This window comes from Halichoerus grypus, chromosome 3 (genome assembly GCF_964656455.1).
Source record: "Halichoerus grypus chromosome 3, mHalGry1.hap1.1, whole genome shotgun sequence".
NCBI classification, from domain to species: Eukaryota; Metazoa; Chordata; class Mammalia; order Carnivora; family Phocidae; genus Halichoerus; species Halichoerus grypus.
Genome location: NC_135714.1, coordinates 54263965 through 54288785, shown reverse-complemented (window position 1 = coordinate 54288785; position 24821 = coordinate 54263965). Strand labels below are relative to the sequence as shown.

Genomic DNA, 24821 nt, shown 5'->3' with positions numbered 1-24821 from the left:
TGGCTCACAAAAACCTAACCCCATATTTTTGTTTGGAGGAAGTATTCAGTATTCACCAATTCAGTGTTCATGGCAACTTGATAGAAGTACCACAAATAATGAGTCAAGTCTGTATTTATGCTAGATTTGTGCTTAGAAACACATGTGATGTATTTCCAAAAGGTGTACGTCACATAATTTCTGACTCATCTATTCCTCTCACTAATTATTCTGAAGTAGTCCATTTCAGAACCAAAATACTACATTAGAAAATATTTCCAGACCCTTCAGAAAACCACTTAGGAGGCCAGAGTCCACGTCCTGCAGTATAATATTTCCTTCAAGTCTAGAAGTGGTGAGAGAAAGCCAGGAATTCTGGGCATGAAGTGACAGCCAAGAGGGAGCCCAGGTAAGCAAGTGCTCTACGTTCCACCAGATGCAGGAGGCAGCCGGCGCAGAGGGAGTCCGAGATGCACACGGACATATCCAATACCCTTATCTAATCTTCTGTAGTACCAAATAAGCTCCTTCAGGGCCCGGATGATGCCATGTGCACAATTTGTCACCTGCAAAGTCTAAGAGTATATGTAGCAGGTATTTAGTAACTATTTATTAAATAAATGAATGTAAGACAGAAAAAACAAATAAATGAATCAACAAGAATGGACCATCTAAGTCAAAAGAGTCACCTATACTCTTTAAAAAAAAAAAAAAGATTTTATTTATTTGGGAGAGAGAGAGAAAAAGAGAGAGCATGAGCAGGGGGAGGGGCAGAGGGAGAGGGAGAAGCTTGCTCCTCGCTGAGCAGGGAGCCTGATGTGGGGCTCAATCCCGGGACGCTGAATTCATGACCTGAGCCGAAGGCAGATGCTTAACTGCCTGAGCCACCCAGACGCCCCAAGTCACCTATACTCCTAACATTATTCCTGCTTTAGCTACCACGAAAGCAAACTAGTTCACAAAAGACAAATCAAGCTAGTGATTTAATAAATTCCAGTGTAAGTCATATCAGTGTTAGTAAATAATATCATCAAACACCCACCATGAACGCTAAAGCAGTAACACAGAGAGTTTCTAAGTGGCCCCAATTTGAAATGATCAGACAACATATAAAGGAATTTAAGCAAATATTCATATTACATATAAACATATATGAATGTGGGTACAGCATCTATACAGTATTGTCTCCAGTATCTCGCTGCCTTATGCAATAATGTGCAATAATGGCAAGTATAATGTTTAAACAATTATAAATGCAAGGCAATAAGAAAAAAGAGTTGATCATTTTTACTGCAGCCTAAGCATGGATAATCGGGCCATTTAGATCAATAGATAAATTTGAATGCAGACCAATTTGTATTAGATCAAATTAATTCTGTAAAGGTATTAATTAGATGTTTTGTGGAAGACGGTTTTAAATGAATATGTTTGTCTAGTGCTTGAACGCACAGCAGTGTGTGACCGAGAGAGAAAAACAAATGTTTTTGAGAAATGAATTAATTTCTTAAAACAACAGATTTGAACTGGATTCAGTTCTTTTTTAGTATTTTTCTCCAACTTCATTTTGTATCTGTTGGACAGAATAAGAGCATTTAATAGTCTTTAGAAAATCTCTTTATTAAAGTTATGTAAATAGTAGCATGAGCGGATTTTAAATTCAGAATTAAGCTTCAGATGTCCTTCTCTCCTTAGGAAAAATGTTGTGAAAACCAGGCCATCTGCTGAGGTACTACGGTTACATTTGGCCCTCAGAATGTGTTCGACATGCTCTGTTTCAGCACTCTGCTGGATTACTAGCCCGCAAAACAAGTTCACCTTGATCTTTTACGTTAAACATAAAGTAGCTCAGGGACAAAATTTGACGTAAATCTAAACCTGTGATGTTTCCATCTAAAGAAGGCAGAAATAAAACGGAGTTTTGGGCTAGATGACGACAAAACATCACAAGTGCCAGAAACACAAGTCTTGAAGCTCCGTCGGTCAGGAAACATGGCAAGCGCCTCGCCTGAACAGAATCAAAACCACTGCTCAGCCGTAAACCACAGCAACCCACTGATGCAAGGCAACCTCCCCACCCTGACCTTATCTGGAAAGATCCGAGTGACAGTTACTTTCTTCCTTTTTCTACTCTCTACAACTTTTAATGCTTCTTTCTTGTTGAAACTTCAGAAATGGACTCAAAAGAAAGAGAAAGGGAGAAAGCTTTCGAGAATGAAGGTGCTTTTAAAACATCTGACCTTAGCCAACCTGGTGGAGACTCTGATTGTCATGCCACTGGATGGAATGTGGAACATTACAGTCCAATGGCGTGCTGGGGAGTTCCTCTGCAAAGTCCTCAGCTACCTGAAACTTTTCTCCATGTATGCCCCTGCCTTCATGATGGTAGTGATCAGCCTGGACCGCTCCCTGGCCATCACGAGGCCTCTAGCTATGAAAAGCAATGGCAAGCTTGGGCAGTCCATGATTGGCTTGGCCTGGCTCCTCAGTGGTATCTTTGCTGGACCACAGGTAAACCATTATCATGAACTTGTTAGGATATGGCAATCACAGATTTCCTATCTCAACTTGACTACTGTACTGTATTATCGCATGTCAAAGGCAATATTGTATTATCTTTAAGAGCTTGGACTCAGGGAATTAGAGAGTAGAGTTTAATCCCGGCTCTGTTACCTTGGGCACATCTTTTAACTTCTCTGAGTTTCAGTTTCTTCATTTATAAAATGGAGGTAATGCCTACTTTATGCAACTTTCATGAAGATTAGATGAACAATGTATTAAAGTGTCTAGCATAATCTCTGGTACATAGTAAATGCTCCTCAAAAAATGTAGCTACTGTCAAATTTGACCTCATCCCCATTTTATCCTTTCATCTAGTTTCCCATTCACTCTGATTGATATGGTAAATGGAGAGAATCTTGAGGAACTGTGAAATTTGCATAGGTAGAAAGTGCTTATAACTTGTCTCACTTGGGACTTCTTGAGCGGAAACTATTCTGTCACTGTTGCAACTTAGAATTATTCTCAACTAGTATGTTGTAGTGGGAAATCCTGGACTTTTGAAATTTGAATATTTCTCTGAGATTGACTTGAGCTTATCTGGAGGTAGCCTAGACTGCAACAGGCTATTAGCAAGATTAGGATTGTTGGTGTAGGCACAAGGCTTCTGGTTCAGGCAGATATCACTCCAGATTGTCCTCATCAGAGGCAACCTGATTGACTGAATCTGTCTTCTTCAGCAGTCATATCTCTGAAGAAAAGGACACATTCTTACAGATAACAAAGATCCTTCAATAACAGATAAAGAAGTTGTCCGTATGCTTGTAAATGTACTGTATGATGATGAACCTAGGGTTCAAGGATGTGTCAAGAGGTAGACGACCAAGTTAACCAGAATGTTTCAAAAACCAGCCTCTACAAATGGAAGTTATCTACACATTCTACATGAGCCAGGTGGTTAAAAAACAAACAAACAAACAAACAAAAACAAACAAACAAAAATCCTGCCATGCAGAACTCACTAAATATAGCAAAAAACTAGGAAGTTGGATAACCAAATTTTCCCAACAATTCCTCACTTAAATGGAAAAAGCTAAAGTATTTTGATTTCCCTGGAGAAAAGCATAGTATGATTCTCACAGTGAATACACAAGAAGAGGTTTAGTAAATGTGTCTCTCAAAATGAGGTTATTTTAGCTAAGGTTTATGCCTGAAGTTTTCCATTTTGTTTCTTTAAAGTAAGAGTGCTGCTTATTTATTGATTTTCTTAGGGAAGACAGTTAGGCTCTTCAGACTGAGTCAGATACTGACGAAACAAAGAAACAGCCCTCGGGGCGCCTGGGTGGCTCAGTCGTTAAGCGTCTGCCTTCGGCGCAGGTCATGATCCCAGGGTCCTGGGATCGAGCCCCGCATCGGGCTCCCTGCTCCGCGGGAGGCCTGCTTCTCCCTCTCCCACTCCCCCTGCTTGTGTTCCCTCTCTCGCTATCTCTCTCTGTCAAATAAATAAATAAAATCTTAAAAAAAAAAAAAAAAAGAAACAGCCCTCAAAGAAAATGTAATTCAGTTGTGGGAGACAAAACTTATATAAAACTAATACAACTATATACTGAGCACTTTTTTAAAGATTTTATTTATTTATTTGATGGAGAGAGAGAGCACAAGCAGGGGGAGAGGCAGAGGCAGTGGGAGAAGCAGACTCCCCACTGAGCAGGGAGCCTGATGTGGGACTTGATCCCAGGACCCTGAGATCATGACCTGAGCTGAAGGCAGACACTTAACCGCCTGAGCCACCCAGGTGCCCCTATACTAAACACTTTTAAAACCTATTACAAGTGTAAGAAGAAGAAGAGATGAGTAAGAGTTGAAATGGGGAAGGAATGCTTTAAGGTTAAAGGTAGGATAATTTGAGTCTTTTAAGATGGATGGTATTTGGATGGAAAAAATAAGTCAAAGATCACATATGTTTTTCAGCAAGAGTTGAAAAGTATGATTAATTTTCACAGGAGACTTGTCTGGCTGAAGCAAAAGATTGAGAGGTAGGACTAGCAGGAAATCAGATTTGGTGGTTGCTCCCTTTTCTTCCACCTCGTAGTGCACGATTTATCATAAAACATCATGATTATGCATTTACTTGTCTTTGCCATTAAGGCATACACTCTTAAGTGATGGAGACTGTTATGCTCAACTTAATTAATATTCACAGTACCTAATAAGAAAACTAGCAAAAATAGAAATGTAAAAGGTTTGGATAATGTGATTTCTCTTCAGATCAAATAAATCCTTCACCTTCTGCTGAAACAATAAGTTTGGATGAGTGAATCAGTGAATGAGGGGTATGATGGACCTGTGTTATAGAAGACAGGGATAACCAGGGGAAATTCCGAAATTAACATGGGAGCCATAAATCCTCCATAAATCCTTTGTGAGTCCGGGGCAAGAAATAAAGTGATTTTTTAAGAAAAATACTATAAGAAAATTTACATAGACCCAAACAGATCCAAGAGACAGACAAAGCTTTTCCAGCTTTTCTGGCAATGAGGTGATTAGGTTGGTGGCTAGAGTAGTCTCAAAGAAAACTGATTGTAAGAGGGACATTTCAAACAAACAAACAACAACAACAACAAAAAAAACAAAGCTTGGCAACAAGTTGGATTTAGGGAGTTAATAACCAGAGGGTGTAAACTACAGCTCCACTATTTTTAGCCAAGGAGTTTTAACAGTAAAACCATTGAAATAGGCAGGTAGGTTGAGAAAAGCAGTGTTTGTCTACCTGTTTGTTTCTCTGTTTGTTTGAAGGGGGAGGGAAGCCAGGCTCTGAAAAGAGCTGAAAACATTTGCTTTAAGACATAATTCTACCGATATAAATTCACTGTATAAGTACAGGTATTTGGAAAGTAGTTGTTCAGTTGGGATACTGACGAAGTCTAAACAGAAGTAGAAATAGGTTAATTTGAGGGGCTAAGTTGGTTGAGTGTTCGACTCTTGATTTCAGCTCTGGTGGTGATCTCAGGGTCATGGGATCAAGCCCCGCTTTGGGGCTCCATGCTCAGCAGGGAGTCTGCTTGAGGGTTCTCTCCCTTTCCCTCTGCTCCTCCCCGCCCCCCTCCCCTGCCGCAATGCACACTCTCGTGCGCGCGCACTCTCTCTCTAAAATAAGTAAATATTTTTTTAAAAAGAAAAGAAATAGGTCAATTTGTGATCGGCCTTTTGGCTAAGATCAAGTGTGATATTAACTGAAATGCAAACCAATAATGTCAGTCTCCTTTAAAGGGCTGTCCCAGAGGCTATAAAAAATATATTGCTTTATTAATTAAATTATTTTCATCCAAATATATCACAGCAATAATAGAAAGATAGTGTCAAATACTTATTTATCTTGATGTAGTAAAAAGAAAATATAAAATTAAATTTGAATTGTTTAGGATGTTCATCTAATAGCCTGACCTCAAATACATTACTCTTCCTGAGAGATTTATGTGAATATGGGCCACAGAAAATGATGGTATTATTTTATGGTGAAACACATGACTCATCCTTACTTTCAGCAGCAGATTAAATTTATAAAGCACTTTACTAAAGTTTCCTGAAAAACCTCATTCTATGCAGTATGTAACAGCCATGTTACTATCCCCATCCCGCGTATCAGAAAGTATAAAGAGTACCTTTGAGAGCAATGGCGTGCGAACCTTTCTGGCAGTAACCCAAAGTAAGAAATACATAGCACATAGAGACTTTGCCTGTCTGTCTCTCACATACCAATAACTGAGAAAATTTTTCATAAAATATTCAACTGTGTTTCTTTTCATTTTTTAATGTTGATTGCAACTACCGATGGGTATAATCTGCAGTTCAGGGACGCCTGGGTGGCTCAGTCGGTTAAGCGTCTGCCCTCGGCTCAGGTCATGATCCCAGGGTCCTGGTATCGAGTCCTGCATCGGGCTCCCTGCTCAGTGGGGAGTCTGCTTCTCCTTCTCCCTCTGCCTGCCACTCCCCTTGCTTGTGCTCTCTCTCTCTGACAAATAAAAAATAAATAAAATCTTAAAAAAAAAAAATCTGCCATCTGAAGGGGTTCATTAACTTTCCCAATGTCACTTGGACTGTTGGACTCATGTCTTTTTATTAAGTCCAGGTTTTCTTTTTATTAGAGCTCTCTGCTATCTCTCTGAATAAAAGAGGTTTTAATCCCATGACTAATGTTACGCATACTTAATGGGAAAGATGAGAGATTGAAAGGGCTTCTTATTTCTAGCCCGTGGCACACCACAAGTCCACCTCGTGCTTCATCATGCTCTCTGGATAAGCCCACTGACAAAGGTGCATCCTGTAGTGGACAATTCACATTGTAAGGATGACTTTAATCATCATCCTCTGGTGCATATATTGATCATCTGTTACTTGAGTAATTCTATGATGGTTTGAGGATATATTTTCAGAAGTTTCAGCATAGCCTAGCTGCACTGTCAAACTTTTTCCTAGTAATGGAAGTTTTTAAAAAGCAAAAATTCTACCTGGAGCCCCAATAAATACATGAAACATATAAGTGGAGCTGTTTTTGCTGAAGAGGGATAAGCGAGGCCAGTCTTCTGCTTGGGCATTCACTAGCCCTGCTCACGGTCTCTGAAGACCTTAGATCTCCCTGCAGCAAAGCTTGGAAGGCAACAGAATAGTAGAAATGGCATGAGTATTGGATTTAAACAAAGTTGGTTTTAAATCCCAATGCTGTCTCTTACTATCTCTGTGGCTCTGAGTAAATTACTTAACCAAACTTAAAAGAATAGTGGTGAAGAAATTGTAAAGAATAAGATACATAAAATCACCTAGTACAAGGCTTTATACTTAGATACTCCATTAATGTTCATTCCTTCCTCTCCTCCTGTTTTCATTCCTTTGTTCATAATAGAGTTGTTGAAGTCAGGAGGGACAATAATAGGGAAATATGAGTATGAATATTAAATGATTCTTCAAGAGACAGCAAAGAGAATTGCTTACATGAAGATTGATTATTTCCAATTTCTCAAAATTATAGCATTCTGACTGATAAGTCAGTTTTGCCAAACTACCTCCTAGTTACCAGCCTATCCTACTCTTTCTGAAAGCTATATACACCAAAGCATAATAATTCAAGTCCTGAAGGTCTTATCTATAACAGTAAAATAAGGTTGGAAGGAAGGAAAGAAGGAAGGGTGAGAGAGAAAGAGGGAAAGAAAGAGGGAGAAAAGAAAAAGGAAGGGGAGGGAAGGAAAAAACATGACCCAAAAGAAAATCTGCCTTAAGACTATGTGTAGTTGGGCTGGTAAGTACATGCTGAGGAGAAAACATTTGCTGAATTAGGGGTGTTCATATCTCATCAAAAATCACATGGTTTCCATCGGCACTCATCTCTCACGACAAGAATCATTTGCGGAAGTTCACACCATTAGTTTATCTGTGATGATATGGAGCATTACATGCTGACAGCATTTAAATTCTGTCGCTAACCCGGGTTGGAAGGCAAGATATATGAGACATCCTTTAGTCTTTGGTGTAAAGACATGTGATCTGAAGATGTATAGAGGCTTGCCTTGACACACAGAATGCACTTGACTGGACTAGAATGTACTTCTGAACTTGACAAGCAGCTTAAATCCAATCAATTCCCATCACACGTGTACAATATGCCAAGAACTATACTGGAACATAGGAGTAGCATACTAATAACATAAATAACAACAATAAACATAAATAAATAAATAACAACTATGATGATGATAAATATTCGTTTATGGAAGACATAAATATGTGTCAGGAATTGTGCTAAATCCTTCTGCATGCATTATTTCATGTAAGGCTCCCAAAAACCCTATATATTGTATACAGTTATTATCTTTATTTTATTCATACAGAAACTAAGGTTAAGAATGTTCTATAAAATGCCCAAGATTATAGTCTAGTAAGTGCAGATGTTAGTACATCCAGTTAATTCCATCCCCAGAGCTTTTAGCTACTACACTATTGCACATTATGCAATTTTGTCTATTTCTTTTTGTCCTGTAGAAGACTAGAGAAGGAAAAGGCAGGAAAGTCTTAAGTTGAGAAGAGATGTTTAAGAACTATCAGGAAAAAATATATGGTAAATACTTATAAATATATAAATAAATACATAGGAATACACATTTATAAGTTGTGTGCCTTGAAATTTTTATAATAATGGTTACAACTTTTACAGCGCTGTGTGCCAGGCATTATTCTAAGTGCTTTGCAAGCATTAATTCATGTAATTGTCTTGACAACTCCTAGCGGTAAATACTATTAATATCTCCATTTTATAGAGGAAGAAACTGAAGCACATCATCTAAAGATAATTACCACTGGAAAAGATTAGGTGATAATGTAATTAGTCTGGGGTAAGGTGAGGGTTAAAAACAATACTCTAAGAAGCACCTGCAAATGACTCTAAAGAAGGAAAATAGATTGCTCTTGTTTATGGCAAAATAAAGCAAACACTGATGAGAACTGGGGCCAAGGATGAGAAAGGAGAAACTAAGAAATTAAAGAATTATAATCCAAGGACAAAAAAACAAAACATTGGAAGTAAAGTGTGTCCCTATATTAATCACTCCAATGAACATGGTCTTGGAGCACAAAATAAGCTAGATTCAGCTTATTCATGGGCAAGTAAGATTCTGAGTTACCATGACACTCTACTGTGTCACTCTTTAGAACTCACAACAGTCTTCCTTATGTGACAGGTGTCATATACACGCTATAGGTCCCCTACCAAATTTTAAGTTCTCTGAGAGTAGGATATATCTGGTTCATCTTTTATGACAGAGAGCACCTAGTATAGTTTTTGACCAAGTAGTTGCTTTAACAATAAGCATTTGGAGTGCCTGGATGGCTCAGCTGGGTATGAATCAGACTCTTGATTTCAGCTCAGGTCTCAGGGTCAAGAGATAGAGCCTGTGAAGGGCTCTGTGCTCAGTGGGGAGTCTGCTTGAGATTCTCTCTCCCTCTCCCTCTGCCCCTCCCCCACCCCCGTGCACATTCTCTCTCTCTCAAAACAAAAAAAAAAAATAAGCATTTATTAAACAAAGATAACCATTAGCTCAAATCATGGCCCTATTTCAAAGTTATTTTATTGAAAGTTTCATCATTATGATTTAAAAACATGAAACATTAAAGTGAAAATGTGGCAGAGCAGTGCAAAACAGGAAGTCAAACTTGGGTCATCTGGGTCCAAGTATGATTGGGAAGATGGGGAGAGAAGTAGCTAAGGTTTTAAAGAAATACTAGATTCTCAGGTTCTTTGTGAAGTAACCCTTCCAAAGACTTCAACTCACAACATCTGTGGGGCCAAATTCAAAACTAAATTTTAAATAAGATCAGGTTGCCAAAAAGTATGGAAAATTTAAAGGGTTACTTTGTGATGTGGAAAAAATTGGTCTGGATTGTAAAGTAGAATTAGCTGAATAGAGGTTTTGAGTTTCTGAACTTTAAATTTGATTATATGATCTTTGGGCGCCCTCTAGTGGATTAATTTAAAAATACTATTTCGCCCTTGAAAAAAGATCTGAAACTGAAAATCAACATTTTGATTACAAATAAAAGATACAGCATTATATTTTATATTATGTTTACTATATTTTATTTATTGTTTATCATATTTATATTTTATTAAATTTTTCTACTCCACAAGCAAAGAAAGTAAATATAGGGTTTTTTTTTTAAAAGCACACTCTACTCCCATTCCAATACCTCAAAAAGGAAAGAAATCCTGGGTCTGTGGAATTAATTAAATTAAATTAAAATTTATTTATTCAATCAAAAACTTTAAAAAATAAATACTGTCCCTCATTTGCTTAAAATTTTTTAAATCCTGTAACATTTTGTTTGAATTTACTATTAGTTTTACAGTGCTTGGGCACTCTTATCTTTTGATTTTAATAATGCATCATAGTAAAATGAAGTTTCTCAGTGGAAAAGCTTAGAAATGACTGGATAAGAAGTGTGCTTGATAAATGGGGAAAGAATGAGTAAATGTCTACTAGAACTTCTTTTTGAAAACTACTTGCAACATTTGTTTAATAGTTGATACAATTTATGATTTAAAGAAAAACATAATTTCACACTTAAAGAAAGTTTGCAAGAATCATACAAAGATTTCTGGAATACCTTTCCCTGGGCTTCCCCAAATATTAACATTTTACTGCATCTGTTTATTTGCTTCGTCTCCTATATACATTTTTTTTTCTGAATTGTTTAAAAGTAAATTCAGATATGATGTCCCTTTTAATACTTCAATGTGTTTTTTCCGGCACATACTCACAGTACAAGTATCAAAATCAGGAAATTAGTACTGAAAAAATACTATTATTTAATCTATATAACTTATTCATATCTCACCAATTGTCCCAGTGATGTCCCTTTTAACAAGAGAAAATCCAAGATTATGCATTGGATTTAGCTGCCACATCTCATTAGCCTCCTTTAAATTGGAACCATTCTTCAGCCTCTCTTTGTGTTTCATGACATTGACATTTTTGAAGAGTGCAGGCCACTTATTTTGTAGAATGCCCCTCTAGTTGAGTTTGTCTAATGTTTTCTCATGGTTAGATGTAGGTTATGTACTTTAAACAGAAATACCAAAGAAGGAATGGTGAGTACTTCTCAGTGCATTATAGGGAAGCAGCTGCTGTCCATTGGTCCCATTATTGGCAATGCTAATTTAATTATTCGGTTATTTCTCTACAGTCAAGTTATTAATTTTACTCTTCATAATGACTAAGTATCTTGAAGGTAGGTACTTACAAATTATGTAAATATCCTGCTTTCCTCAAACTTCACCCATGTTTTTACTATCCATTGATGATTCTTGCCTGAATCATTTATTATTACCATTTGGTAATCACTACTTTCATTATTCCTTACACATTTATTAGTTGGCTTTCTACAATAATAAAGAGTTTTTTTCCCCTCCCCATTTCTTTGTTGCTATTATTTTGTAATGTATATCAGCGTGGACTTGTGGATTCTTCCTTTATTCAACAGTTAATCATTCCTTTTTATCAGGGCTTTGTTTTTTGGTTTTGGGGTTTTGTTGTCAATGCTGACACTGTCCCAGATTTTCTTTCAAGCTGGCTCCAGAGCTCTTCTGACATGCTCCACTATTCTTTTAGTACTTCCTGGCTTTTTGGCACAAGCTGTTCTAAGCACATATTGTAGTTTGCCTCTGTCACCCTTGGGACTCACCCACTTCTCCAGTGAGCTCTGGTTCCTTTTGGTAGAGAATGGTCTTTAGAAAACAAGACCTGGGTACGAGAGTGCTGGATGTGCTTACTGCCAGTAGGATGTCATTGTTCCTACACTCCCAGCAGACAGAGCTAGAAAATAAGTACATACCCACAGACACACACACAGACACGCACACGCGCACACACGCACACATGCGTGGAAATCCACATGGAGATTTTCCTTACTCTTTTTCTGCAGGTGTATAGCACTCCATTGTGTGGTCCACCGGATTTTATTCAGCTACTGTTCTATGAATTGGTATTTACATTATTTTCAATGTTTTTCAATTACAAACAATGCACCAATGAATAACTTTGTGCCTATGTATTTTCATATAATGGAAGTAGGAGTGTATCTTCAGAGTAAATTCCTAGAGATCAGATTGCTGGGTCAAAAGTAAATGCAGATGTAGTTATGCTACTTATTGCCAAATTCTTCTCCATAGGGGTTGTGCCAATTTGCATTCCTACTAGCAATGTGGGAGAGTATTTTTTCCCCACAACCTGGCCATGAGAGTTTGTTGCTATTTTTCATTTTTGCCAATCTTGAGAGTAAAAAATGCCATTTCAGTGTAGCCTTAATTGGCATTTTATCACGAATGAGGTTGAACATCTCTTCATATGCCGAAGGGCACTGCTGTATCTTTTTTTGTGAATGGTCTATTCATGTCTTTTGACCATTTTAATGGGGTTTTCTGTCTCAAAAATAGAATTTAAATATGTATCTTGGGGGCACATTCTAACTGTTAGACACAGTTTTGGGTGCTGCAGATATAATGATAGACAAAATCACTTGCAAAAACCTAACTCAGCATAATTGCATCTGAAATTGAAATACGAACAGTGTTTAAATCCTTGGTTGATTTTCTGCTAGGTTGAAATAATTTCCAAAAAAATCCAAAATCCTATAGATCCATTCACATTACCCAAACATATTTTGAGTAAAGATCCACTTACAACTTTTCACTGAAGCGCCAAAGGGATAATATCAAGGCGCTGAGCTGTCGCTTTGGGCAATGTGTTTAAAGGCCTGCAGAATACAGAAGGAAAAAGCTTTCAAGAAAACATGCAAATACTGTTTGAAAGAAAGTAACGCCATTTTTCAGTTGTTTTTTTTTTTTCTTTTCTCATACAGTTATATATCTTCAGGATGATCCACTTAGCAGATAGCTCTGGACAGACAGGTTTCTCTCAATGTGTAACACACTGCAGTTTTCCACGATGGTGGCATCAAGCCTTTTATAACTTCTTCACCTTCAGCTGCCTCTTCATCATCCCTCTTCTCATCATGTTGATCTGCAATGCAAAAATCATCTTCACCCTGACACGGGTCCTTCATCAGGATCCCCACAGTACGTATTCCTTAGATTCGGTGTTAATTATGGGTAAACAGGTTTTACAACAGCAATATTCAACGCAGAGTGTCATGTACTAGGTGCCAGATACTATTCTAAGCAGTTTGCATATTTAATATTCACAGTAAATCCATGAGGTAATACTTTTATTATACCTCTACTATCCCCAGTTTACAGATGAGGTAATTTGGTATCTCCCAATGTTCCAAATTTGTACCATGAAATTAAAAACGAAAGAACAGTTACCTCATGTTACCCAGTAGAAGCATTAGCAAATTGCTCCTGCTGGGCCCACCACAACACTATACGAAACACCTGATTTCTAGAATATCGCAAAGCACACCTCGTTAAATGGTAGTCAAGAGACTCATTAAAGTTAAGCTGTTCCATTTCACACTCAAATCCCCTATTCCACACAACATAACTGTGCACGTGTGTGTGTGCACGTGTGTTGGTGTGAGAAATACTGTTGAATACGTCATTGACTCTTTCATCTGAATCTTCACAGCTGTGGTTGTGCCTTTTTTTGCTTCCGTAATCTGGTGCAATCTCGAAAACTAAAATTTATGAATTTGCAAAGTAAATATGTCTATGTTGGCATGACATCCAAAAGACATGTTACCAATGGCATGGCACAGAAGTTATACAGGGCACAACTTAACAGGAAAATCATCTTATTTACTGTAGTGTGATTACTCTCAGCAGATACTTTCTCAAGGAGATAATTATGGCACCGTCCTATAATTGATACTTGGGCAGTTCCCAGAACAAAATGGTATTTAATACTTAATTTAATTTATTTAACTTATTTAATACAAAAAACATTTGCCCTCAAAATCTTACCCCAGAGAAAGTCAGTTCTATAAGGGATATCTAAGAAGGGCACATGGAGAATAAGAAGATAGACCCCAAATAGGGATTAATCTGAAAAAATGTGAGCTAGGCAGAAGCAGAGAATCAAAACAGAAGAGGCAAGGAGCAATAGTTAAATATTACTAAGACAGATTTAGTTAATTAATCTTTTCTTTATTCAACCAATATGTATTAACTACTCAATATTGCTGGAAATGGTGATAGATGAGGATACTGTGGTGAATAAAACAGCCCAGTAACTATCCCACTTTCATGGAGTCTACAGTCTAGAAGAAGATGGTAAAACAGTAAACCAGTAATGAAATGTGATGATATCTCAAAATAGGCGGAACGACAGTTATGTTACAGGAGGTTCAACATTTTTTCAGATTCAGCCCCTGTGCTAAGCCAAAATGCTTTTTTAAATGTGTTCATTCCTATTGATTGCTTTATTACTTATGTCATTAAAGTTTACAGATATTGAGGATTAAATGAAATAATGTGTGAAAAGAACAAGACCCATAGCAAGGTGCACAGTAAATGATAATTAGGTTTGTATGACAGAAATCTACAACTAATCTGTACTCAATAAATTACTGATTTTAACATTTCTAGTCAAAAATTAATTTTATAATTAAAATATCATGCATGTAAATCTTTTCCTCCATGTTTCCACTCTTTTGTGATCAATGAGTAAGAAGTTGCCAAATGGCTACTTCTGAAAAGCATGATCTATTTCCGTCAGAAAAAAATATAGCATGTGAAGGGTATTTTTTATTTTAAAATAGCAGTTCTGGATTATGAAATACAAGAACAGATTTTAGGTACTTTAAAACTGCAGTTAAGAACTACGTGCTAAATGTCATGCAAGCTGCCTGTTAGAGTCCACATTTCCATTAAACTCCAGTGAATTTACACACACACACACGCAGAGCCCACATATACCACATACACCACATATTTAACAAACACATGCACACACCTCACATACACCATACACATACCACACATACACCACGCACACACATACATGTGAACTTTAAATGATTTACTGATATGAAAAGGGAAATTGTTTTGAATACCATAGAGAGAAGCACATGGTTGAGAAAGATAAATTTGGACAACACTCTTTCATCCATGTGTGATTCTCATCATCCTTACTGTCAGAGATACTCAGATAGTAAGTATAGTTCTGTGTAAACACGTAATCGAATTCAGCTCAACTTCAGTCTACTCTCTTAAATTAATGTTTTAAAAGTTTGAGTACCCACACATTTCAAATCCAAATTAATTCGGTGAAAATTTATTTTTAAGAGCACTGTCATCTTTAATCTTCTCTATTCATTATATGACATAGTGGAAAACTTGGAACATTAATATCCTTTACAAACAAATTTTCATTATTAAAAATTATTAAAAATAATGGAAATTTGTTCCTGTTCCACTAATTAGTTTTAATTAGTGACCCTTCCTTTTTGTCCATTTTGGTTTTGTAATAAAACTGGTCTTTATGTTTTTAAATTTTATTTTATTATGTTATGTTAGTCATCATACATTACATCATTAGTAAAACTGGTCTTTAAACACCTACTTTTTTCTCTATCTAACAGAGTTACAACTGAATCAATCCAAGAATAATATACCAAGAGCTCGGCTGAGGACCCTAAAGATGACAGTTGCATTTGCCACCTCATTTACTATCTGCTGGACCCCCTACTATGTCCTAGGAATTTGGTACTGGTTTGATCCTGAAATGTTAAACAGGGTGTCAGATCCAGTAAATCACTTCTTCTTTCTTTTTGCTCTTTTAAATCCATGCTTTGATCCCCTTATATATGGATATTTCTCTCTGTAATTGATAGACTATGTAGAAAGTCATACAGAGAAGAGCAAGGTAGTGAATTTCATCAAATGGGAATAAGAAACACAAAAGTTGCAGCACATTTACATACAAACAAAACAGAGTTTAAGTTTATATTAACGTCCTTCTTCTTTTTAAAATCACATTGTCAGAAACTCAATTGCAAATTAAAAAAAAATACAAACACAAAGAAAAAGAAAATTCAAGAAAAATAATAAAATATTCCCTCATAATCATAAACTTCTGAATTAATGTCTGCCCTTTCTGGGCTCCTATAACACATTACATAGGTTTCTTATCACTTTCTCCTTGTCTATTAATGTATAAATATTTAAAACAGCCATGGCCTAAGACAAAGAGATTCCAAAAAGTAAGGCTGAGAAACCATAACACAGTCTTAACCTAGGCATGCCTTTGAGAGTTTTTTCCCAAGGGGCTTAGCAGCAATTATATCTTATGCTACAATAATATCTAAAGCACAGAGTGAGTATTTCCCCTACCCATAAGATCAATCTTCCCTCCTCTGGTTAAAAAATAATGCAATGAATCTAATTTTTTTTTTAATTTCAAAAGCATTCTGAAGTTTGAAGTATTCAGCAACCAACTCACCATCCATTCCATCGTAGTTCTCCTTCATCCCAGTCTTTATATGGAACAGCGTGAAGTGCCTTCATAAAAAGGGGAGGTGTAGAGGGATTAGTATTTGGACAGGGATTAGAACATTCCTCTATGCTGCATAGTCAATGGAGTCTGTGGTAATTAACTGTAGTAATAACATTGTTTTTAAATATAATCAAGAAAAACTGATTATGTTTTATACATAATATGCCCTCTGTTTTAATATGAGAGATTTTTTCTATCTTCTGATTTTACTAAATCTATAACCCAAAAGTCCCTGAGAAAAACAAGTAAGAAATCAAACAAAAGCACAAGTGAAAAGATATTTGATACATAAGAGGAACACTGAAAACTACAGTTTTAATATATACAGGTCAAAGAAACCAATGAAGTATTGAAAAAAGGTAAAGAAAAACTGTAAATGTTTAACTAACTGATATTCACATTCAGGAGTAAGGTTTTCAAAATATGTGGGCACAACACCTCTTTTAATTCAGGACTATTTCTACCTGTTCCATGAGAAAGGAGGAGGATGAAAATTATGAGAATATAATATACACGACAAGAAAAGTTTGTAAAGGACTTTAAAGAAATTCATCCATCATTTAATTTTTTCTTAAAAAAAATAGGTAAAATACTATTATATTCATATGAGATATGTAGTGCCACTCAAAGATGAAATGTAATTTCAAATTTCCAGAGCATGTGGATCTGTGGAAAGTAAATTACTAATTAGACTAATGGTAGACTTTCCTTATTTTTCTCTTCTCACACATACTCTTCAGTGTTTATGTGTGTGTGTGTGTGTTTCCACATCCTACATTATTTTCCAATTCTATTTCCACTGATCCTGTTTGTCACCATTCAGCTCCTTCCTTTTACTCTTTCATTCATATTTTCTTTTTTACTAAGCCCATACCTTTAATTAATCAATCCATGTGCCTACTCTACAGCTGAATTGGGCAAGGCTCAAAATTTGTAATGTGCTAAAATGCTCAAAGTTAACTTTTAAGGCATGTATATTGATACCAAGATTTAATAGTTCTACCAGATGACACAATACTATCGATAAGTCACAACAAAACCAATCTTCTTTAATCTTTATCATACACTTATTCCTAAGATGGTAACAATTCTTACTTCCAGATTTAAAGGCAAAACAACACACATATATAAGATATAATTTAAGGGCTTTATTGGATATGTGTTTAATGAACACATGTCAGCATGGCTCTTAGATGTTCAAGAAACTTTTATTTAGATATGTTCTCAGGCATTTTTTGATACATTAACTAAAGGGCTATTCAAAATTTGGTGCAGGGGTTTATAACCTATGGTCCATGCACAAAACTGTATTTCAATGCAACTGCTTTTCTTTTATTTCTATTTGTGTTATTTTATACATTTAAAAACATTATCCTGAAAGGGGTTTATAGGCCAAACCAGACTGCCAAAGGAGTTCATGTCACAAAAAAGGTTGAGCCCTCATTGATTTTGTATAAGAAAGTTTATTACAATAAAATTGTATCAGGACGTATTCATTTTAAACAAATAAAAATCTTTGGGGGGGGCACCTGGGTGGTTCAGTCAGCCTCAGTTAAGCATCTGCTTTTGGCTCAGGTCATGATTTCAGAGTCCTGAGATAGCCCCGCATCCCTGCATCAGGCTCCCTGCTCAGTGGGGAGTCTGCTTCTCCCTCTTCCTCTGTGCTCTCTCTCACTCTCGCTCTCTCTCAAGTAAATAAATAAAAATCTTTTAAAAAAATGAATGTATTCATTTGTTTATATGCATGCATAATAATGTTAATATTGAACTGGATGGTTTCAATTTGGTTACTCACCATTTCAGACTTGGAAATTTTCTTAAGGCTCAATATGTTCTGAAAAACTTCTCAGAAATAAGTATATTATATAAATATTGTGGTCCATAAATTATAATATGGATATATAAATTAAAATTTATAGCTCAAGGGGCGCCTGGGTGGCTCAGTCGTTAAGAGTCTGCCTTCAGCTGAGGTCATGATCTCAGGGTCCTGGGATCAAGCCCTGCATCTGGCTCCCTGCTCCGCGGGGGGCCTGCTTCTCCCTCTCCCACTCCCCCTGCTTGTGTTCCCTCTCTCACTGTGTCTCTCTCTGTCAAATAAATAAATAAAATCTTTAAAAAATAAATAAATAAAATAAAAATTAAAAAAATAAAATTTATAGCTCAAAAGGTAAATGTGGCTTTAAATGAAAGATATGCCATTTAACAGAGAATATTCAATATTTGATATTACAGTCATTTACTCTATTTCCAATCATAATAAAAGATGAAGATTCCTTGTAAAAAAAAAATGGATATACTCTGTAGAGTGAATCCAATATATAGATAATGAAGATTCTATCTGGCTGTCTCCTTTATTTAGCATATAAAACTGGCTATAATTTGGGTTTCCTCTTGCAATTCAATTTAGTAAACAAATGACATAAACGAATGACAATGAATTGAACAAAGATTGCACTAATTCAATTTCAGCCTAAGAAACAGAGCTATAACAGCTAAGAAGGAAAAAAAAATACTGGAAGAGGAATCGGTATCACAAACATTACTTTCCAAGGAGCATATATCAGTATAAATGAGTTAGGAATTTCCTTAAAGTGACCTGGCCTCAGAATTTACTTTGTAGTCATAAAGATAATATTTATGGGCCGTTAAAATATGTTTAGAATTTCACCTATTTTACCTTTAGCCTAGTTTCAAATGTTGAGTCAATGCTTTGAGCTTTTCTAATTACTATAAATTGTGTCCATAGGAAACTAAATAAAAGAATAAGGTCGAGTTTAATCTCTAATTAAAATTCATTTATTTAAATCTTCAATTTAATTGTTAGGGTTATTAAGTTTTAAAAATCAAGTTTAAAACTATAAGCCTAATTTTTAAAGTTATATAATATATAAAATGCATGTATAGGAACAATAGAAGAATATACGTAAAAAGTATTGATATCGTTATCTCTAAGTGGTTTTTTTCAATCTTCTTTCTTGTGAATTCCTATAATTCCAAGTTTCCAGAATGAACATTGCTTTCATAATGAGAAAAAAATAATAAATGTTATATGTGTGTGTTTGCATGATTTTACATGTCACTATTTCTGTTAGAATGCTTTCTGCTGTAGTAAGAAACATCAGACTAGAAGTGACATGTTTCATCTCATGTTACAGGATGTCCATAGGTGAGCTTGCAGAATTGGTTAATTCAGAGCTTTGAATCATTTTCTCTGCTTCCGCTAGGCTTTCCTTTCACGATTAGAAGTTAGTTGCCATTCTAAGTCTCAAAAGTAAAGCATGGCTCCCTCTTCCCCAGAACTTTCAGCACTTCCTTTTAAATTGGCTAGAATTGGAACACATAGCCAATTCTAAACCAATCACTAGCAAAGGAGAGGGGAATTACCTTAAACAACTTAAGGGTATGTTTCATTTTAGGAAGGCAGGGCTCATTTCCCTGAATATTTAGCTACCAGATAACAAAAATAAAGAACGTACTTCATTCTCTCCCTCTCTCTCTGTCTCTCTCCCTCCTCTCCCTATCTCTCTGTTTTTCTCTCTCTTCCCTTCTCCCTCCCCTCCCTCTCTTTTTCTCTCAGTCCTGTCTCTTTCTTTCTCCTAAGAGCAGAAGGAGAATGTTTTGGAGGTCTGAAAGCAGCAGTAACTTCCACTACCAAAATAAAATTGAAACTATGTATACCACAAAGTTAAAATAGCACACAATTTAATACAAAGCATACAGACTAACTACCCTTATCAGAGCACAGTAATTGCATAGTAATTGTAGTCCTAAGGGGAAAGAACAGATTTTATTATTTTCCACAATCTAAATCCAAACATTTTAAACTCCAGTGGTTGCAATCTTCAGTAGATGCAGAGCGTGGTTTCTGCCCAATTATTTACTTTCTTGGGAACTCTTGGTCCCTGTTTTTTGTTTGTCTGTTTTTATCATTCATTCCATTAGGTAAGAAATTTTCATATGTTTTTAAAATTCTGGCCATCACTTCAGATCCAGAGAATAACTGTCAAATAACTTAGTAATTAAATATGTGGCAATCTGAAGCATATTTTCCATGAAGCTAATAAAACTTAACTTCAAGTTCCTTACTTATTCAGTTTCTGCCTGAGGCCCTGGGAAAGATGTCTTCACAATGTCATATATTTTTATAAAATTCACAAAAATAAGATACTATAATTGCAATGGGTCAAGACTATCTTTTCCCCTCTTTATTCCCCTCTGTTGCACTCCTCCCCTTGGATGAGGCAGTATTGGGATGGCCATGGATATCTTTAGGATCCAGCCAAAGGTGAGTTAAAATAGGAATATATTAACATTGAATCTAGAGGGATATGATGTGGTTCTTGGTCACTTTCAAGTACAGTTAAGTCACTGCTAACTATCACAGTAAGCTCTAGGCATAGTACTAGATGAAATATCGGTAACCATCATACTGATTTATCTGTCACAGTGACAGGAAAGTGTAAGGTCAGAAGTCATATCATGATGTAAATGTGTCTGGACATATGGCACCAGAACTATGTGGGTCATGGAGGGAAAACAGGGTATAAAATGTACAGAAGCTGGTCTATGGAAAATTTTTCCAGTCCTCAGGAAATGCTTTACACCCTAAAGTATTTCCCAATAAATCACAACTTTGTAGAATCCACTCTGAGGGCAGATGGAACCTGTGATTTGCTTCCAACCATGCTTTACTTACGGCGATGCTCATGGGGTGTGACTCCCTCGGTTAGGTTACAATAAGGCAAAGGTGATGGGATGTCATTCCCATGATTATGTTATGTTATGTAAGACTCCATCTTAGCTGACTGGAACCAAATATTCCTGCTGCTCTTGAAAAAGCAAACAGCCATGCTGTGAACTATCTTTGTAGAGAGGATTTCATGGCAGCGAATTGTGGGCAGCCTCCAGGACTTATGGGTAGCCTCCCACGAAGGCTGGGCCCTCAGTCATACAAATGCAGGAATTCTGCCAAAAAAACTGAATAAACTTGGAAGTGGATTCCTCCTCAGTCAATCCTCCAGAGAAGAGCACAGCCTGGCCAACATCTTGATTACAGCCTGATGAGACCCTGAGCAGAGGACCCAGTGTCACTCCAGGACTGTGTAGCCACAGAAGCTGTGAGATAAGAAATATGTGTTGCTTTAAGTTGCTATGTTTGTGGTAATTAATTATGCAACAATAAAAAACCAATTACTTCACATGTAAAATTATAAGGAAAAGATTTGGTCCTTAGCAAGTCCTAGTTAAAATGGAAATTCTCTGCTCAGAAATATACTCAACAATGCAGCATATACAAATATAAATTCCCCTACATTTTTTCCTTTTTGACTTCAAATGTACAAAGTATCTGAATTTCTGTGTTTGTAGGACACAAAACTATATGCAGTACTAAATACATCAAGTATGTCTGTTTTATGCATCTCAGTGTATCAGAGGTCATTACTAACGAAGAACTGTGAAATTGAAAGAAAACTTTTTAAACTATCAATATATAAAAATCTGTATTATAAAACATTATTATATAAAAACATAATCAGGGAGTATGCATCCAAAATAGCTTAGGGAAAAAAGTATTTTAGATTATGGCAAGGAATTAATGATTAAAATTATTTCATTATTTTTGTAGATTGATGTTTATGATATTTGTCAGCTTTTTGTAATTTGTGATTTCCTTTCTCATTCTAACAATTTTTTTTCTTTTATACCCAATTATGTATTACAGAGAGCTCTCAAAATTGTAAAAACTTCAGGCCCCAGAAAACATGAATCCTCTGATAGGAAGGAACTAAACCCCTGCATTCTTTCTTTCTTTCTTTTTTTTTTTTTAAGTAGGCTCCATGCCCAGTGTGGAACCCAACACAGGGCTTGAACTTGTGACCCCGAGATCAAGACCTGAGCTGAGATCAAGAGTGAGATGCTTAACCGACTAAGCCATCCAGGCCCCCCACCCCTATGTTATTTCTAAGATCATTTCCACTTCCCAAATTTATACACTAGTCCTAGTAAAAGGATAAAATCTTACTTTCTTGCCAAGTTTGCCATCTTGATGATCTCTCCAGAAAGTTATACTTGCTAGAATGAGGTCCTGCCTCATACTTGCCATTCTAATGCCTCTTCTGATCATGCTTGGGACTGAAGTCTGTTCTTAAATCAGCTTTAACTAGGGAAGGACATGCTATCTGATTTCAGACATCCCAGCTGCAAATTATATGCCAGGCTGTGTACCAAAATTTTTAATGCTGCCTGCGTTTATATATTTCTAATTATTATGCTCCACCCACCTGATAGGATGTATCTTGCTATACTCTCAACTACCTCTTTCCCCATTATTAGTCGCTCCCCTGAACTTCTCATTATTTATCACTAAATATGTTAGATGTGTTCTACTTTCTAGGCTGTGCTTTCTATCTTTACTAAGGGCTGGTTCCTCTACAAACAACTGCTTACCCCAATAGATGTAGTTCCCAGAGCTAGCTCCACAAAGTCTTCCCAAGTCTACTGCAGATAACAATCCCATAACTGGCTATTTGACAAAATACAACCACTACCAGAACAGCACTTTCACATTCAATAGAAATAGATCTCAGAGAAATACAGATGCAGAAACTGACAAAGATCCATCAGAGGAGAGCTCTCTCAACTTTTCACTACTAAATCTATAAACCTTCCTCAAGGACATCTTGTTCTCTGTATTCTCCTATTACAATGGAAGACTTCTCCCTGCTCCACTTAAAAGCCAATCCATCCCCCTCTGTTCTAGATACCGTTCCCTCTCTACTTTCAAGCACATAACTTCTTCAGATCTTTCCTACACCATCAATCTCTCCCTCTCTACTAAATCATTCCTATTGGCATATAAAAATACTTTATCAAGGTGCCTGGGTGGCTCAGTTGTTAAGCGTCTGCCTTCGGCTCAGGTCATGATCCCAGAGTCCTGGGATCAAGTCCCATATTGGGCTCCCTGCTCAGCGGGAAGCCTGCTTCTCCCTCTCCCACTCCCCCTGCTTGTGTTCCCGCTCTCACTGTCTCTGTCAAATAAATAAATAAAATCTTAAAAAAAAAAATACTTCATCATCTCACATCATTAAAAAAATCCTCAACTATATATTTGATTTCAGCTTCACCATCCACAATCCATTTTTCTAGTCTTCACAGAAAACTTCTCAAGAGTTGTCCACATCTGATCACTCCTCTTCCTTACTTCCCTTTTAATCTTCAACACATGTTAACCTGGATTCTGTTCCTTCTACTCCATTGAAACTCTTGTCCAAGGTCACCAAAGATCACCCTACTATCAAAACTAATGATGATTTCTCAATTCTTGACTTACTGTAATGCTCATCAATATTCAAACAATTGTCCATTCTCTCTGTAAGGAGCTCAGATGGAGGAGGACTTCATCATATCTGGGAAAATACTGGAGTAGAGAGAGATGGAGAGAAGATTTGACTTGGGAGAAACCACATGACAAGGAAGTGGGTCAGGTGATTGCCAAGCACAAGGGAGCTTCATGGAAGCTAAATTGATGTCTGAAAGCCATCCTTCCTCCTTCAACTGAGTAAAGCACATTGCCCTCATGGAGGTGACCTATTGATGGTTTCCTTATCATATCCAGTGATATCCTTCATTTTCAGATATTTGCACATCATCCCTTGATCATTCATGAAAATAGTCATTGTCCTAAAACAGTGCTGAGCCCCCATCTGAATAACCACTGTGTGTGGAAATCCCACTTTTCATTAGTCTAGTACATTTGTAATTCTCCTGAAAAGGAAGAAGCATAATTTTTTAAGAATTTGAGGAGAAAACCCAGCATCAATACTTGAGTGGAACTGGACAGTGATGAAATCCTACACCTATTCACTTCCCAGTTGAGACACTCTTCTTAGTTCTGTGAAACCATCCCCTCCTGGTTTTCTTCCTATGTTACTCACAGTTCTTTCTCAGTTTTATTTTGTGTTCCTTCTCTTCTACTTAATATTTATATGGGCTCAGGGCTAGGGATTCTTGTTTGTCTGTCTGTCCTCTCTCCCTTGGGAGTGAAAGACAGGGAGAGAGAGAGAGAGAGAGAGAGAGAGAGAGAGAACCTATGCACCTATGTGCAAAGCATACATTAGAGCAAGCGGGTTAGAGCAGTGCAAAGTGTGGTCATAGGTCTGGCAACACCACAGCATACACATCATCAGGGAATTTGTTAGAAATGCAAATTCTCAGGCCCTACCCAGGCATACTGAACCAGAAACCCTAGGTGAGGTCCACAATCTGTGCTTTAACAGGCAAGCCAGGTGATTCTGGTATGTGCTGAAGTTTTATGGCCCCTGGGCTAGAGTTTCTGGCTATCAAATC

The 24821-nt window shown here is 36.7% G+C and overlaps 1 protein-coding gene across 2 annotated transcripts; it reads left to right on the top strand.

The window, feature by feature from the left end:
* Positions 1-1968: 1968 nt before the first annotated feature.
* On the top strand, positions 1969-15806 carry GNRHR (gonadotropin releasing hormone receptor). Of its 2 annotated transcripts, none has more exons than XM_036096920.1 (3): positions 1969-2487; positions 12880-13096; positions 15562-15806. In XM_036096920.1, the coding sequence occupies exons 1-3, from the start codon at positions 1969-1971 to the stop codon at positions 15804-15806; spliced, it is 981 nt and encodes a 326-aa protein (XP_035952813.1). The 2 variants fall into 2 exon arrangements, with proteins under 2 accessions (XP_035952813.1, XP_035952814.1); XM_036096921.2 differs by having other exon boundaries at positions 13005-13096; positions 15562-15589.
* Positions 15807-24821: the final 9015 nt, after the last annotated feature.

Bases quoted from the DNA above. Each gene is read 5' to 3' on its own strand.
- GNRHR (XM_036096920.1), top strand. From the start codon at position 1,969: ATGGCAAGCGCCTCGCCTGAACAGAATCAAAACCACTGCTCAGCCGTA. The intron at 2,488-12,879 runs GTAAACCATTAT...TTTCTCATACAG, and splicing joins GTATCTTTGCTGGACCACAG to TTATATATCTTCAGGATGAT. The intron at 13,097-15,561 runs GTACGTATTCCT...TCTATCTAACAG, and splicing joins CCTTCATCAGGATCCCCACA to AGTTACAACTGAATCAATCC.